General features: G+C 37.8%; 1 protein-coding gene across 1 annotated transcript in view; it reads right to left on the minus strand.

The window, feature by feature from the left end:
* Window positions 1–12,550: 12,550 nt before the first annotated feature.
* The window catches only part of immp2l (inner mitochondrial membrane peptidase subunit 2), a 122,359-nt gene continuing 116,897 nt past the window's right edge, over window positions 12,551–18,012 (minus strand). The window contains exons 4-6 of the mRNA XM_020919151.2: window positions 17,651–17,716; window positions 15,323–15,425; window positions 12,551–14,644 (exon numbers count right to left, since the gene is read on the minus strand). Coding sequence (XP_020774810.1) covers window positions 14,519–14,644; window positions 15,323–15,425; window positions 17,651–17,716 — 295 coding nt within the window. The 3' untranslated portion in view covers window positions 12,551–14,518. The remainder of the gene's footprint in view (window positions 14,645–15,322; window positions 15,426–17,650; window positions 17,717–18,012) is intronic.

Genomic DNA, 18,012 nt, shown 5'->3' on the forward strand with positions numbered 1-18,012 from the left:
GAGTGTACATACACACACACACGTGCACACGTACGCACACACACACACACACACGTGCACACACACACGTACACACGCACACACATGTACACACGCACACACATGTACATGCACACACACATGCACGCAAACACACACACGCACATACACACATGCACACACACATACACACACACACACGCACGTAGACACACACACACGCACACACACACATGTACACACACACCCGCGCGCACACACACACACATGTACACACACACACGCACACACCCACATGTACATGCAGGCATACACACACATGCATGCACACACACACGCACACCCTCACATGTACACATACACACACACACACGTACACACAGGCATACACACACACGCGCACACATGTACACACAAATATCAACTAGTATTCAGTATGTGAATAATGTAATAATGTAGTTATAATGTGAACTGGAGTGTGTAGATCTGGGCTCCACCGTCACTGTTTGTGTAATAATCCTTCAAACAAAACAATATGATGACATGAAAACCTCTAAAAGTTCTGAAGATGTGCTGAAACTGGCTGGAGAAAACATTCCACTTTAAAGTTCAAAACGATTAGTCACTTGGGAACTTTCTCATAAAACAAATGAGGTGAAAGTTGCTCTGTTTGCCCCAGAGTCGTCCTGATCACACTTTTAATCAGTGAACACCAAACTCTGTATTCCAACTCATAGTTTATTTAGCTTTAATGCTTTTCTAAAGGCCCATCCAATTCTAGTTATCATTAGGAGTATAATGACTTGGATTTAAACTACACTGAAAAACACTTCACTGAACTGGTGCAGCAATAGCTCAGGTTGGCAGTTCAATCTCCACTTTGACTACTGCATTTTGTTGTTGTGTCCTTGGGCAAGACACTTGAAACAGCCTGTTATCGTGGGTTTCAGGATTTCAAGACGTTTTCCCATTCAAAAGATATAGTTTTATTGTTAATCGCTATGGCAACTGTTCTCCTTTTTCATATTGAAATGTACATACACTGAGGGATTGTTCAGCAGCGGCTGCACAGGCAGGTGCAGCACAGCAGCCACGCCTCTCTGATTCAGCCCCAGGGCAGGTAAGGCTATACATGGGCTTCCTACTGATCCTGATCATGCTGGGGGTGTTCTTCATGTATGTCTATGGCAGAATGTTTAGCAGTTACCATGGTGACACAATGCACAAATTAGAAAAATACAAAATACAAAATGGATTTAAACATTTTCATCAGTCTGTGATCAGTCTGTGCATTCATGGTCCTGTTTAGGAGTTTGATTTTCATGAAGAGAATGCCAGTGAGCTTGTGACTGTCGTTTTATGTGAGAGGGATTTGTTTAACAGCACAGATCAGCTCACCTGTTCCAGCTAAGGCACTTCTTTCTGGTCAGTGTGTTGTGTTAAAACAAAGCTCAGATTAAAGTCTAACTTGAGTACCAGAGCTTCAGCCAGAGCAGGGCCTAGTTAACATCACACCCCCAGGCAGTGCTGAATGTCATCAGCTGCAAAACGTCAATGTGCAATATTTTGAGGACTTTTCCCCACTGAAAATATATAGGCTAATAATTTGCTATAAATTGTTAATCGCTCTGACAACAGTTGTGATTTTTCATGGTTCTCAAAAGCCTGAGTTCAGCAGCACAGTATGAGTGGAGTGAATGAGTCATGGCATTTTAACACCCTGAAAACAGCGTAAGTGTAATTTAAATCCCAGACATTAGGCTATTATGTCTTTACACTTCAGAGGATGTTGCTTCCTGAAGCGTTGTCATGGTGTTTGCAGCATCCCTCCACAGCGACTGTATCCTAGCAGCAGCAGAACGTTGGCACGGAAACCATCAGGGCTTTTGTGTAAATAAAGTAAATATGAAACACAGGTGATGCTCTGAGAGAGACACACTATTTCATAAACTGAAGGAGAAAGTTCAAAGGTCAAATACTCTTAATCAGAAATAGCACTAACCGTCAAGGGTCACCACACAGGAGCTGGAGATTCAGAGACTTGTAGAATTTGTCAAACTTAGTGAAATGGCCCCTGATCTGGAAGCGTGAATTAGAATTAGACATAACTAACCTACTAACCACCACGTTCCAAACAGGAAGTGTGCATGGTCGTGCTTATGGCTCCATCGACTCTGGCTCCATTTCATTTGTACTGAAAAAACATTACCCGTTTCTCTGTAACTGCTGCTGTCAGGCTCCTCATTTGACTCTTAAAATGTTTGTATTAACCCGCTCTACAGGATCCTGAGGTTTTTATTTCACTGTTTTATTTGTAAATCAATTCCTATTTCTAATGTGGAACTGGGCTCCAAATTCGGCCCATAACAGATAAACTAGGTGAGCTTCATTTGACTGAAGATGAGTGTTATGGGTGACATCACACTCACTTAGTTCTTTATACTAAGCCTTTTATTGTGTGTTGCTGTTATATTTAACGACAACTCTGGTCTGTGCAAACTGTTTAAAATAAACTAGTTCTGTTTTTCATGTTTTGAAGACATTAAATCTGTTTTGTGACAGGTGCACAGTTTAGCACCAGTCACTGTGCACTTTACTCCCTGGTGCCATGGCCCTCTCTCCACACCCGCACAAACACACTGCTTATTGTTCATTTACAGATGTTTAATTGGCATAACTCCTCACAGCTTAGGGCCGCTGCTCATTTCACTTCTCTGCAGCAAGTGACTGGAACAACCTTCAACAGGCTTTGAAACTTAACTTATTTTTATCTCTGTGGACTTTTAAACATTACAGGATCATGCTTTTAACATTTTTATATCTTAAATCTGCAAATGTTTCACTGTCTCATGTTTCTATTCACGGTTTCATGTTATGGTTATTGTGTGTTTTCTGCTTGTGCTGTTTTATCGTGCCTCTCAGCCAGGTCATCATTACAAACGAAAAGGTGTTCTCAACTGACTTACCTGGTTAAATATTCAATAAATAAAAATAAAAAATAAATGAAAATCAGCTACAGAGGCTTTATGTATTGAGTTTGAGGAGACAATAACAGCCTCCACAAGTGCTCAGTTCCCATGAAGAACTAAAGATCTGTTTTGTTGTCCTGTCAGGTGTCATCGGGTTACAAATATACTGTATGTCACCCTCAGATCATTAGAGAACTGAGAAAGTCTCTTCAATGCGTGGTGAAACAAGGAAACTTAAACATTCTGAAACCTTTTTGTTACTCTTTCACATACAAGAATGGCCCCGCCCCCCCACAGCTCCCCCAGAGATTTTTGCCCCACTTTCATAGCAAACCCAATTTCCACTAAAATGTTCAAATGGCAACCACAGAATGAGAGTACAAAAAAACAAACAAAGAAAAAAATAAAAAATAAAATCCATATTAAGGTTTATAAATCATGACAGGGGCTAACTAAAAAAACTTTAAAACAATGGAGCAAACACTGCAAGGGGTGAGGGATATGCTCCATTTTTAAAAGGCTCTAAGTGAACATGTGAAGTGAGTGTTATAGACTGTACTATATATAAATGGACATAACTAACCTGCTTAGCTGCCACGATCCAAACAGGAAGTGAGCATGGGTGCACTTCTGGCTCCATCCTCTCTGGCTCCAATTCACCTTGTAAAGAGAAACTATCAGCCCTCTCTCTGTAACTGCTGCTGTCAGACTCCTCATGTTGGTCTTAAAAGGTTTGTATTAATCAACTTATTTCACTATTTTGTCCATTAGGGTCATTCCACACCATTTCACCAAATGGCCCACGCACTTCCATCTGGTCTCGAGCTGGTCCCTTACTATCATGTACCAACCCTGTGAAGGTTTAGTGATTTTTGATCATTACTTTTCAAGTTACAGCTCATTTAGTGAGGGGAGTATGGGTCAATTTACAGGCCCAAAATCCCATCATTTTTTCTCAGCCGTTTTCACAGATCGATATCTCCGTAAGTATCACACAAAAACAACAAAATGCAACATGGTCCGATTTTCACATGTAATTTATGGCGAGTGGGTAGTGATGAAAAATTTTTGAATAATTTTTATTTGAAAGACCAGAAAAAGACCTTTCATATGGCACAATCAAGTCATGTTCAACAATATGATATTGTCTTCCATAAGTTGTGGACGACACACTGATGTTCAAGACTAAGCAAACGTTACAATAGATTTTGGTGCGCAAACATCTGGAACCAGCCAAGAAGTGAGGACACAGTTCCCTGTCATATTGGGATCACCTGAGCAGGTAAATAAAGTCTTATGGAGCCTTAAATGGAAAGTGCTATGGTTGTCCATTTAAGGGAAATTGCAGGATATGTGGGAAATTATCGCACATAAAAAAATCATATTCATCTTTATTCTGGGGTGAACCTATATAGTTCCAAATGCACATTTTTTTAAAAGTAAAAAAAAAATAAAAATTTTAAGGAGAGCCAGTACATGTTTGGATCACCATGGGACCAAGAGCCGACTCCCAAGAAATTAATGTAGTGCACAGATGACGAAGCGCCTGATTCAAGTTACAAGGCCACAACCCAGTCAACATGGTCAACTCAACCATCTAAAACCAGTCCACCAGGATGCAAAAGCCTCCACAGGTGGAGGAGAATTCTGGTGGTCAAGCTCTTGGGGACTGTCCATGCTGCTGTGACCTCGGCCAGAAAATCCAAAAGCTTTGGGACTGACTGCGGGTTTATGAAGATGTGCCTACCAATAATGATGATGGAAGACATACATGTTCTGTGCTCTGGGTTTTTAAATATCTTGTAACACATCCTGTTGATTCATTCTTGTTCATTCTTCATGTTTGGGAGCTTTAGCTGTTGGAATAAAACATAGTACATGGTCACTGTATACTCGTGTCATTGTGTCAAATGTGAATGTTCAAGATACAATAAAAAATTAAAGGAGCTTCATAAAATACATATGTTTGGTGCCATATGAAAGGTCTTTTTCTGGTCTTTCAAACAAAAATGATTCAATTTTTTTTTATCACTACCCACATGCCATAAATTACATGTGAAAATCGGACCATGTTGCAATTTCTTGTTTTTAACAGGACCCTCACACATAACCCATTTTAAATTTTCAACATTTGGTCATTTCTTTTAACAGTCCTAGTAGAAATCTTGATTCTCAAAAAAAGTTAAGGGTCTCTTAAGTTTTTTTTTTTTCATTTTTAAGTTCATATAAAATGATAATGAGTTGAGATACAAACTTTTGATAGATGTTATTTGAACACAGAGTAGAGGACTACAAGCCTACAAAATTTCAGCCCTCTGTGTGTGACACTTACGGAGATATCGATCTGTGAAAATGACCGAGAAAAAATTATGCGATTTTGGACCCGTAAATTGACACATACTCCCCTCACTAAATGAGCTGTAACTTAAAAAGTAATGATCAAAAATCACTAAAACTTCACAGGGTTGATACATGATAGTAAGGGACCAGCTGGTAATTTTTTCATTTAAAAAAAAAAAACATGATGCATGAGATTATCTGGAAATTTGATGAAATGGCGTGGAAAACCCATAAATCAATTCATAACTCAAAATTTGACACTATAACTACGGCCTCAGTGAGCTTCCTTTGACTAGAGCCATACGTTATGGTTAACGTCACGCTCCCTTATGCCGGATGTACACTGTGTGATATTTTCAATTTTTTCATTCAGACCAAATCACAGGGGTTAAAAGTTCACAGCTCACGATTCATGTGCTCACACTATACGAGACAACGCTCGGATGTCACGTTCCTTGTGCACACTGTCACCCGCCTGCGCACACTGTCACCCGCCTGCGCACACTGCCACCCGCCTGCGCACACTGCCACCCGCCTGCGCACACTGCCACCCGCCTGCGCACACTGCCACCCGCCTGCACACACTGTCACCCGCCTGCGCACACTGCCACCCGCCTGCTCACACTGTCACCCGCCTGCGCACACTGTCACCTGCCTCACGAGAGACGACTGTATTTCAAACAGGTTTGATATTCTTGCAACCTACGACTGCCGATCAGGAGCTGGTCATGAGGTATTAATCGGTTCTTGTTACCCCATGTGTACTACACAAAACGACCAAATCAACCAAAACACACCAAAATCAACTAAAATACACCAAATCAACCAAAACAAACATGGCAACACTAACAGATATAATTCAATATATGTCAGCAGAAATACAGACTATTTAAATGTTTGTGCATTTGTGGATAGAAGAGTTAGAGAGTTTTCTCTTTTATTCATACATACAGTATACATTTACATAATTGTCTTATTTGACACCTGTCTCTTTGTATCTTATACTTTATATCAATTATATCTTTTCTCTTTGTTATTATATTATATTATGATGTGTGAGCTCCTGTGTCCAAGTCATTTCCCATTTGTCCTAGTCTAAGTCTAATTCTTTCATAAAATATATTGTCTTATTCGTTCAGATACACTCTGCAATGTGACTCCACAGTGTTTTAGCTCTGCAGCCAAAGCCTGGCCTGTGATTTGGTGATGAGTGAAGAGCAGAGTGCAGTGGAGACTGGAGGGCTACTTGTGCAGATGTGTGGAGTGCACCTGTATTTAGCCCTCTTATCCCAGACCACACACTGTTACAATGTGGCTCTGACTTCATCCAATCAGCAGCCTCCTCATGAGTGCAGTTCGATTTAGCACAAGCACCTCTCCATGTGATGTGTGCTAATGAGCGTCTGGGATTTCACTGTACGGACAAGTCTGAAAATATCATCAACGTTGGGTGCGCTAACTCTGAATATTAACTCTGATTATTACATTACTCAAGCTGAAAAAATAAAAATAAAAAAATCAGGATTAATTTAACCTTCACTCAGTGTGTTATAAAAGTAGGATCAGAAGAGTCTGCATCTCATTATAAAGTGTGATTTTTAAGGTGCTCTAGATTCTACTGGCTCACTGTACAGTCAGAAAGTGTGTCTGCTGAAGCGGACCACTGGAGGGACTCACCTCTAGGGCTTGTCACTGACTAAAGAAGATCACAGAGGACTAAAGACATAGAGGACTGACTAGTTGACTAAAAGGGGGTGTGGCAAAAGCTCTCAAAACTAAATAAATAACTGGATCAAATATCTCTCTATCTAATCCAAACTACACTTACAAGACCACACCTGCAGGGGGAGTTCATGCACAAACTACTGTTTATGCAGAAAAGAGATTCAATGAAGCTATGTGTTTATATAAAGATGATTAAATTTGTGAATCATAAGTTTAATCTGCCTTTTTTAGATAAATACCAAATCTTTGACTAACTCACTCATTTTGTCTTTCTGCTGTTCCATATAAATACTCATAAATAATTAGGAGATACCTGTGGACTTCTGAGATGCTACAGGCTTTTACAACTTAAGACATTAGACAGAAGAGCTTCCAGAGGAAATACTTTGAGGGAATGTTCTGTAAAAAGTGAGGTCTTTCCTGTTGTGTTCACTGGTGCCTCCTGCAGGCTGCTGTGATGCTGCAGGACACAGCGGAGGGAGGGACACTTTTAGCTCTTCCACAGGATCTGCTGACCCTCCCTGACCAGTCCTCCTGTTACACTGACCTGAGACATTTGACTGAGACACAAAGGACACTGAGACGCACACTGGAAATGTTGCTGAAAAACTTGAATTTCCCTCAGGATCAATAAAGTATCTCTCTCTGTTGATCAACATCATCGACCAGTTAATCAACTAAACGATTTAAGGCCTCCAGCCCTACAGTTTCCAAAGAGCTCTAGTCTTTTTCAGGTTCAGGTTAGATGAAGCTAAGGCTTGTTGTGGAAAAAATTATGTATCTCTTGAAGATAAATAATGAATCAATTTACGAAGCTCGATGAGCTTTTGGAATATTGACCCAAGTATATTCTCGTTACAGCAGATATGGACAGGGCCTAGTCCTGCCCTGACCAGAGCTCCAGCCTCTCTCCAGCAGTATGTCTGAACCACATCTTGCCCCATCTTCCAAGTATCTCCACAGTATCTGCCCCGTATCTCCCCAGAGCATTTGAGCTCTGAGTATTTATACAGAAATACAAGTTACATACATATCAAAGCAGAGTGACATTGCTTTCAGAGGCTGGTGCTAAATGAACAAACAAGTTGAGGACAACAAAAGGTTTCCTGAAGGAGGAGACAGTTGTGTCTGATGAACCTTTACACATGTTCATGACTGCTCTGGTCTCAGGTACAAATCACATTCATTTACACAAAGATAGAATGAGAGAAATCTTTCCACAATCTAAATTTCTATCACAGGATAAATACTAGGACTGGGTATTATTAAGAAATCGTATATCGTATCATGTAATGTGATGATACAGTATCAATATCATCAGCTGCTAGGGCTGGGTATCATTAAGAAGTTGCCGATACAATACATACCTCGATACACAGACCACGATACAATACATATCTCGATACAGTGCACTTTTGATTCGATATGATATATTTCAAATCAATTCAATACGGTTCAGAAAAAATAAAGGCAAAATGATGACTGTGATACTAAAAGTCTTGGTTAACCCTCTTCTTGTGCAAAGTTCATATGAAACACAAACATTTTAATCATCAAAACAGTAAAAATGTCAAATGTGCTGCATAAACAAGTTTCTGTAGCACCGTAACAAAATAATTCTGTAAAATAATACTAATATTTCTGTAGCACTGTAACAAAATAATTCTGTAAAATAATAATACTAATATTTCTGTAGCACTGTAACAAAAATATTTAGTAAAATAAACCCCCCCAAAAAAGCTCTTGGCGATATATTGATACAGCAGCCCATAGGGGTGTGCAAAAATATCGGAATATCGATATATCGTATCATTTAATGTGATGATACAGTATCGATATCATGGGCTACTGTATCGATATATCACCAAGAGTATTTTTAAGTGTGTTTTACTAAATTATTTTGCTACAAAGCTACAGTTTTGTTGCTTATGGAGTGAAAGGAAAGTCATTTATGCAGCACATTTGACATTTTTACTGTTTTGATGATTAAAATGTTTGTGTTTCATATGAACTTTGCACAAGAAGAGGGTTAACAAAGCCTTTTAGTATCACAGCCACAATTTAGCCTTTATTTTTTATTGAACCGTATCAAATCAATTTGAAAAATATCATATCGAATCAAAAGTGCACTGTATCGAGATATGTATCGTATCGTGGTCTGTGTATCGAGGTATGTATCGTATCGGCAACTTCTTAATGATACCCAGCCCTAGCAGCCGATGATATTGATACTGTATCATCACATTACATGATACGATATATCGATATTTCAATATTTCTGCACACCTCTACTAAATACACACCACAGCCAGAAAACTAAATGACTTAACACCTTCTTGTGAGCTGCTGAGATCAACCTTTTGATAAAAAAGATATAATTCAAGTACAATTTTTATTTATTTAGAATTCATTGTGGTGATGTAACTTGCGAACAGCACAGGACCAGGACCAGGGGAGAATGGGCACCAAAACATCCGAACCCTGCTTTATGTGGAGGGTCCACCACTCCATGGTGATCTTATTGCTTTGCCTTAAAGAATGAGTCACAGTAAACAAAATAATTTATTGTATCTGGTTGGACAAAAAACAGAGAATCAGACTGAGCAGCTTGGATTCTTTAATATCACTCTAATTTCACTCTTAAGAAAATGCACAAAATAAAATCAATTTTCTGTCACAATAATTTCCCAGCGAAGGACGTCCCACTGTAAACAATAACAGCCATAATCACAGAGACACGTCATTTTACACCAGCAAAGCAAAATGCTGCTGTGTTCAAAGTGTCAAAGGCAGTGAAAAGTGATGCAAAATAATACAGATACAAATATGATCTTTCAAACAAGACACAGAGAAAATATTTCTGCACTTGAGTGGTTTGTTTTACTGTAACTGCAGCATTTACAGGCACGCTAGCATGAGCATGATTAACTACAATATCATCAGATTAACATCAGTGAAATAATCTCTCTCAAAAACAGAGATTTTTACATCTTTTTTTTTTACAGAATTTCTAAAACAGTAGTTAATGCAGCATTATTTTCACCAATTCATTAAAAAATGACACAATTCAAATCAGTTGTGTTCCTGTTTTACAGTTTTGCAGCTGATGGCATCTACATTTCCTGGCCTGATGCTAACTGTAGGCACTGCTCTGTCTGAGGCTTTATACACGCATCAAGAACCTCGGACTTCAGATCATTGCGCAATTCATACTGGGAAGGATTTTCTGAAAAAGTGAGCATCAAACCTCCATGTTTGTTTTCCCAGTGGGATGTGTCTATTGACAAAGTCGATCTTTTCAAGTCTTTTGAACCATATCACTTTTGTTTCTGGTTCTGATATTGTCATATTTTAGTTTTGGGATTCGGACATCCTTAATTGTGTGGTTGTTGGATCCTAACAGTGGAAAACAGCTTGAGAAATGTTTGTAAACTCCATAAATGCAAAAGTGAATCAGATGTGTGTGGCTCAAACCTCTGTTCAAACTGTTTCTCTTCCCAACGGAATTGAAAAATAGTGAAAGGCAAAGGTGATGGGCAGGATTGATCCACAGGAAGGATGAAAAAGGAAACCTTTGACTGTCTAAATAATCCCGAGATTGCAGAGAACATTTTGTTTGTGGAGCGACAACATAGCGGGATCTTGTTTGTTAAGTGAGAGGTGCAGAAGACAAACAGACTGAGCTGCACTTTCTTGTTCTTGTAGTTTCACAGCAACATCACGTCTTGGTCTCTTTGCAGTGGAAGGTGTTTCTTGGTGAACAGTTGGTGTCTTTCACTTTGGCGTTAACTTTTTAAATTCGTAACCGAGGCTGAGCGAGAGATCGGGATTTTGCTTTGTTGGCGCTCCACATACAAAATGTTCTCTGCAAACTCAGGATGATTTCTAACAAGACAAATGTTTCCTTTTTGGTCCTTCCTGTGGATCAATCCTGCCCATCGCCTTCACCTTTCACTATTTTTCAATTCCTTTGGTATGGAGTAAGAAAGCTGTCAAAAATATTCGTGCGCATAAAATAGAAATCCGTGCGTATTTGGGAAATCCGTGCATATTTGGCTGTAGTTGCGCATAAAATAAATATTTGTAAACTCTCAAATGAGTCCAGTCGTACATAAAATATATTGTGTGTATTTTATCCATCAGAATACGAATTGAAAAATTACGACGTCATGAATTACAATCACGAAAAGAAAATTTACGATTACGCTTTCATCAGTACGAATACGAATTCACAGATGGAACTTTACTGTCAAAAATACGTCATCACTTCACAGACATTATTCATTGAGCAGAAGAAACATCGATCAAGATCAAGACTGCACATGCTCAAGTTTGTAGCAGAGGGTAAAAACAGAGTAATAGCACAAGAAGCTACAACAGCGACCAACAAGTGGGTTAATTAAAATCTATTGTAAAAATGTCTTGAATTCGGGAACCGAACGCTGCTGTATAATATTGTGTAGAAACACCTCCTTTGAACGGGAAATTGCACCTATATGTTAGATAACATAGTGGAGCCAGTTGGCAACATCCGACGTAACGTTATCCCAGGGCTAATTAGCAAATATCAGCTTCTCTGTATGTTTAGATTAAAACATTCACGACTACAGCCACAGCGAGCATCAGTCAGTCTTCACTTCAGCTGCATTTCTCGCATGAAATGCCACCAAAAGTTCCTCGGGACGCTGAAATGTCCCAGTTTACACCAAACACTACCAAACTGTCCTGGTTACGACGTCACAGCTAATGAAATGTTACACATTACAGTTTAATGCAGCTTCCAGCAACAATTAATGTTCGTGTTTACAGGCAACACCTTGGTATGTTTACAGTATTTACCGGTAAGTATAACGTCACAGTGACGTGGATGGATTTGCTCATTATAACCCATTATAACTCATGAAAAAACCATTGTCTGAAATGCAGCTGAGATGAAGACTGGCTGATGCTCGCTGTGGCTGTAGCCGTGAATGTTTTAATCTAAACATACAGAGAACCTGATATTTGCTAATTAGCCCTGGGATAACGTTACGTCGGATGTTAGCCAACTGGTTACCACTATGTTATCTAACATATAGGTGCAATTTCCCGTTCAAAGGAGGTGTTTCTACACAATATTATACAGCAGCGTTCGGTTCCCGAATTCAAGACATTTTTACAATAGATTTTAATTAACCCACTTGTTGGTCGCTGTTGTAGCTTCTTGTGCTATTACTCTGTTTTTACCCTCTGCTACAAACTTGAGCATGTGCAGTCTTGATCTTGATCGATGTTTCTTCTGCTCGATGAATAATGTCTGTGAAGTGATGACGTATTTTTGACAGTAAAGTTCCATCTGTGAATTCGTATTCGTACTGATGAAAGCGTAATCGTAAATTTTCTTTTCGTGATTGTAATTCATGACGTCGTAATTTTTCAATTCGTATTCTGATGGATAAAATACACACAATATATTTTATGTACGACTGGACTCATTTGAGAGTTTACAAATATTTATTTTATGCGCAACTACAGCCAAATATGCACGGATTTCCCAAATACGCACGGATTTCTATTTTATGCGCACGAATATTTTTGACAGCTTTCTTACTCCATACTTTGGGAAGAGAAACAGTTTGAAAAGAGGTTGCAGTCACACACATCTGATTCACTTTTGCATTTATGGAGATCACAAACAAATTTCTTGAGTCGTTTTCTGCTGTTAGGATCAAACAACCACACAACTACAATGTTCGAATCCCAAAACTAAAATATGACAATATCAGAACCAGAAACAAAAGTGATATGGTTCAAAAAGACTTGAAAAGATCAACTTTGACAATAGACACATCCCACTGGGAAAACAAACATGGAGGTTTGATGCTCACTTTTTTGGAAAATCCTTCCCAGTATGAATTGCACAATGACCAGAAGTCTGAGATTCTTGATGCATCTATTAGACTTTAATCTGAGCTTCATTTAACATAATCTGACCAGGAGCTAGTTTAGAGCTGGTTTACCTGAACTCCAACAGGTGAGCAGATTTGTGCTGTTAAACAAGTCAAACACATAAAAACACATAAAACTACAGTCACAAGATAGCTAGCATTAGCCAACTATTTTCAGTTTTTCACCTTTTTGTTGAAAATCAAACTCTGAATCAGGATTATGAACACTCGTATTCATCACAGACTCCTGAAAATGTGTGGTTTACATCCATTTAGTTTTTTCAGACAATCTTAAATGTATATTGACAGTGTTTGCTAACGTGTGCATTGTATCACCATGGTAACTCCTAAATATTCCACCATTAGAGATTCACATAGAACACCCCCGGCGCGATGTCACTGCAAAGTATGAAAATAACTCCATAGAAGACAACAATCATGACTTTATAAATAAATATTGTTGTCGATATTCATAATTTTTTCCTTAATAGCACAAAAAATCTAGTTATTTCTTTATCCTGGCAGAGAAGATGTTCAATTAGTTCCAGTAATTACAAAGATAAAAACCATAAACCAAGTCAACAAATCTACAGTGTGACAGTTCCACAGCAAACTCCAGCTGAGACTCTGAGCTGTCGTCCACCTTAAGAAGATTCTGAAGAGCTGATGTTACACAGAGTCTCTTCAGTCAAACCAGTGGAGAGTGAAAGACGCATAACACTACATTTAAAGATAATGTAAAGTATTTGGATATTATTACATAGTAATACAAATATTTGTCAAGTAATGATCAGCAGTGTATTGGCATGTTCCACGGCTCTTTGTTTACTACATTGTTTTTGCTAATGTATCTGTTAGTGTTTTGCACTATTGTTTCAAACATGACACATTTTCATAGTTGCAGTTGCTTTTTTTTTTTTTTTAAGAAAGGGTATTACACTTCTGTGGGGTTTTAACTGTAACACATCATATGTTTAGATCACCTTTTACCTTGTATTGTTTTGAAAATACTTTCAATAGGTTTAATTTTCATTTGACGCTCCCTCCCTTTGCCCTTCATGCTAAGTCACTCCCCCTTCAGAGCAGTATTACAACACAATCAGTGTGCATCCCGCTAAAGAAACGACTGCACCTCGCATCAGGTTTGTCAAGTTGTAGTGCATTGTTCTGTATCATGCTTTTATATATTTGTGGAGAATTGTTGGGAGGAGCATGGGAGACGTGGACTTGGGGGCTTTGAATAGAATCACACTGCTCATCCTGAGGAGGGTTTGAAAAGAGGCCAGGAGAGATCACTAGATGTCTGAAACATGTATGGATGGCATATAAAACCTCTTCAAGCATGTTTTCATGATGACACAACATTATAACATGATAGAAAGCTCCAAAATCATAAATACCCCCTCTTTAATATTCTATCCCAAGCTCTATTTCAAACTATGGGCAGTTTAGAGGTCGTGATGTCCATAAATTCAACATATATGATGTACCCGTATATATTTTCTCAGTAATGTGTCATTTCACTAGAGTAGTTTATGAAAACTTGAGCCTTGTCAGTCTTTGGTTTGTATAAAAAAGTCATTCTTGGTCCTCGTTGATGTCCAGGGGTCCGCGGTTTGGGGGCAGAGCCGGGCTGATCCTCTGCCATCGATGAGGAGGCCAGATGATGTGAGACGCTCGACCGTGAAGAAGTCCAACAGAGACCTGGACAAACAAACAGGGCATGAACTTCACTTGAGTCGACTCTCATCACTGGGTATGTTCACCTGGACAGTATAAATCAGACAACACAATAATTAGATCTGATTTCTGATGAGTGGTTGCAAAAATACCTGGTGACCCACCAGGTAAGGATTTCTGTAATATAACGGTCAATAAAACAGTATGTATATATATTTATATATATATTTATATGTATATATATATATACACACACACACACACATACACACACACATATATAAATATATATATATATATATATATATATATATATATATATATATATTATATATATATATATATATATATATATATATATACATACACACATACTGTTAATAAAACAGTATATATATATATTTATCTGATTTATAGAATTATCCAATTATATATATATATATGTGTGTGTGTATATATATATATATATATATATATATATATATATATATATATATATATATATAATTGGATAATTCTATAAATCAGATAATGATCAGGTTTTGGTGTGTAATCTAATAACAGTTTCACTCCTGTATCTGTATATTGTAATTTAATTTTACAGTTACACATGAATCCTGACAGTGAATGACAAATACTGAACAGTGAATAGATTTAGAAAGTCCAAAAGGATATGGTTTATATTAGTAAATATATGTGTACCGGCCCAAAGCTGTTGCTGTCCAGACTGTGTCCATGGTGATCTCCTTCAATCCAGAAATGTCCATCAGGAACTTTGACGTATCGATTCTTATACCCCAGCGTTCTAAAGGGAATTTCAACAGAGAAGAATATTATAATCAAAAACAATAAAATAGGCAAGCAAAAAATATATATAAAATAAATCATCATCAGGTCTACTCCTGGTCTAAACCAGGACTAAACCAAATCTAAAGCATCTCTGACAGATATGGACCACTGAAAACCCCAAAAAACCTAGAAGAGCTATATTGACTAAACCAGGTCTAAACAAGGACTAAACCAGGTCTAAACAAGGACTAAACCAGGTCTAAACAAAGACTAAACCAGGTCTAAACAAGGACTAAACCAGGTCTAAACAAACCAGGTCTAAACAAGGACTAAAGCAGCTCTGATAGAACCTGAACTCTCCTGACCACAAACACTTTTTGGAGATGTTTGTGTGAATTATCATCATTGCATTTTCCAATTTAGAAAGAAAAAGTCAAGGAAAAATGCTTGATAAGTTTCTATAATTTCATCACATTGGCATCTTTTTTTTTTTTTTTTTTTATAATTTGTAATTTATTCAGTGCTTTTTTGTCCACATACATCATAATATACATGTTCTTCCCCCCAGAGGAGGTGCTTCAGAGTTCCTTTGGCTTGGCATTTCCAGCAGTTTTCTGAGTCTTTAAGCTTGAGTCTAAATAACCGTGATGGAGTCCAATAGAAGCAATTCAGGATTTTAAAATTAATTAACTTGATTTTCACATATCTAGACAGTTTATTTGTGTTTTCATTTTATTCCAGTCTTTGTCTGTCAGATTAATATTAAGATCTGAAGACCAGATTGTTTTTAACGTGTAGAGCATCGGATGCTTATGTTGAAAAATATGACTGTAATAAAAAGATGCCTCATGTCCCAGTCCCATTTTTTTTATTATATGTGATAGAAGAGTTGACTGTTGAGGGGGAGAGTGATTCCAATAACTGTATTAAGTAGACTTCGAAGTTGCAGATACTTCCATAAATAATTTTTTGGCAAATTATATTCAAGTGTCAGTTTTTCAAATGATTTCAATGCATCTCCCTCATACAAATCTGCAAGTTTAACAATTCCCGTGGTGAGCCAATCCTTCCACACAAAACACTGTTTATCTATTAAAAGCTTTGGATTGTTCCAAATACAAGATTCAGTATTAAGATGTACATTTAAATTAAATATATGAGAAATCTTTTTCCATACATTAAGGAGATTTGCTATAATGGGATGGGACTTAATCTGAGGGGTCTTTTTAATTGCTAGAGCATCTATTGGATTGAGTGGAGAGAACAATTTAGACTCTATTCCCATCCATGGAGGGGCTCGTTCAGGTGGCAATGCCCATTGAGCAATGTGTCTCAGACAGAAGACATAATGATAAAGAATTAGTTTAGGGAGGCCCAAGCCTCCATTGGCATCTTTAAAAATGTTGTTTGACGACTGAGACAGGAACAGGGTCAGAGCTTGGAATTTTCTAATTCTAAATGGCAGAATATGTCCATTTCATCTCTATCAAAAGAAAAGTGAAGAACAGTTTGATTGGCTCGGGCTGAATCAAAGGTCAGGACAATCTGAAGCGACTGAACATTTGTACAAACTGGTGGAATTTTATTTTACTTTTTTTTTATCAAGCAAGAAATTGAGTTTTAAAACATTCCCACAATATGTATAATATTTTATATTTGTCTGTGATCTGTAAAGATGGAACCAGTTAACTGCCTCTCTCTTCTCTCACACCGACTAACTCACACTCCTCTTTCACGAGATTTATTTTATTTATTTATTTTTTTTTATTTATTGGTGATTGATAACTTAAAGGGCCCATATTACACCATATTACTCAGTTGTGATGTCATGTGTTAATACAGGAAGTGCTCCACTGTGTTTAAACGTCACTAGAAACATCTGGGTGATTTCAGCCCTGCAGTTGCCAATCTCTGAACTAAAGATAAAAGAAGCTGTTCACCTGAAAACTACCCCTTCATGACATCACAAGGTGGACCAGAGCATCTTGAGCTTTGGAGATGTACACAGACTAATAATAAAGGATTTCTGTGTGAATGTCTTTGAGAAGGTAACAGCAAATCAACAGCTCACAAAAGTCAAATTTAAGTAAAGTTATATTGAATGTAATTGTATGTACAGCCCTAATGTTCCTCTATTCAATAAACGTGCAGGACACTCAGCTCCCGTGTGTCCAGCTTTGTCCTGTGTGAAACAAAAGTGCACAGTGAGACACAGAGGCAGCGCAGGCTCAGGTCACGAACCTGATGAAGTCTCCCTCGAGGCCGATCACCCTCTTGATGATCTTCTGTTGTGGGTTCCTAGGAGATCTGCAAAAATAAATATTGAAAAAATAAAATATTAATAACATTAATAAATATTATAGGTCACTTTACAAAATTAAGGAGACAAAATGAAGCTTATAGATAAACAATGTCAGCATATTTACAATTGTTGCCGACAAGATAGTTTTCCTCATGGATTTGTGTGTACATATACAGACTGCAGTTTCACTACACTGGTCATATTATTATTATTAATCCTGTCAAATCTTCCTTCAGTAGAGGAATCTGTCTAAATGTCTTTATATTACACAGCATTGACTCTTGTGAGCTTTAAGAGTGTT

This window comes from Boleophthalmus pectinirostris, unplaced genomic scaffold (genome assembly GCF_026225935.1).
Source record: "Boleophthalmus pectinirostris isolate CB_2022bp ecotype Guang Dong unplaced genomic scaffold, ASM2622593v1 HiC_scaffold_2, whole genome shotgun sequence".
Taxonomy (NCBI): Eukaryota; Metazoa; Chordata; class Actinopteri; order Gobiiformes; family Gobiidae; genus Boleophthalmus; species Boleophthalmus pectinirostris.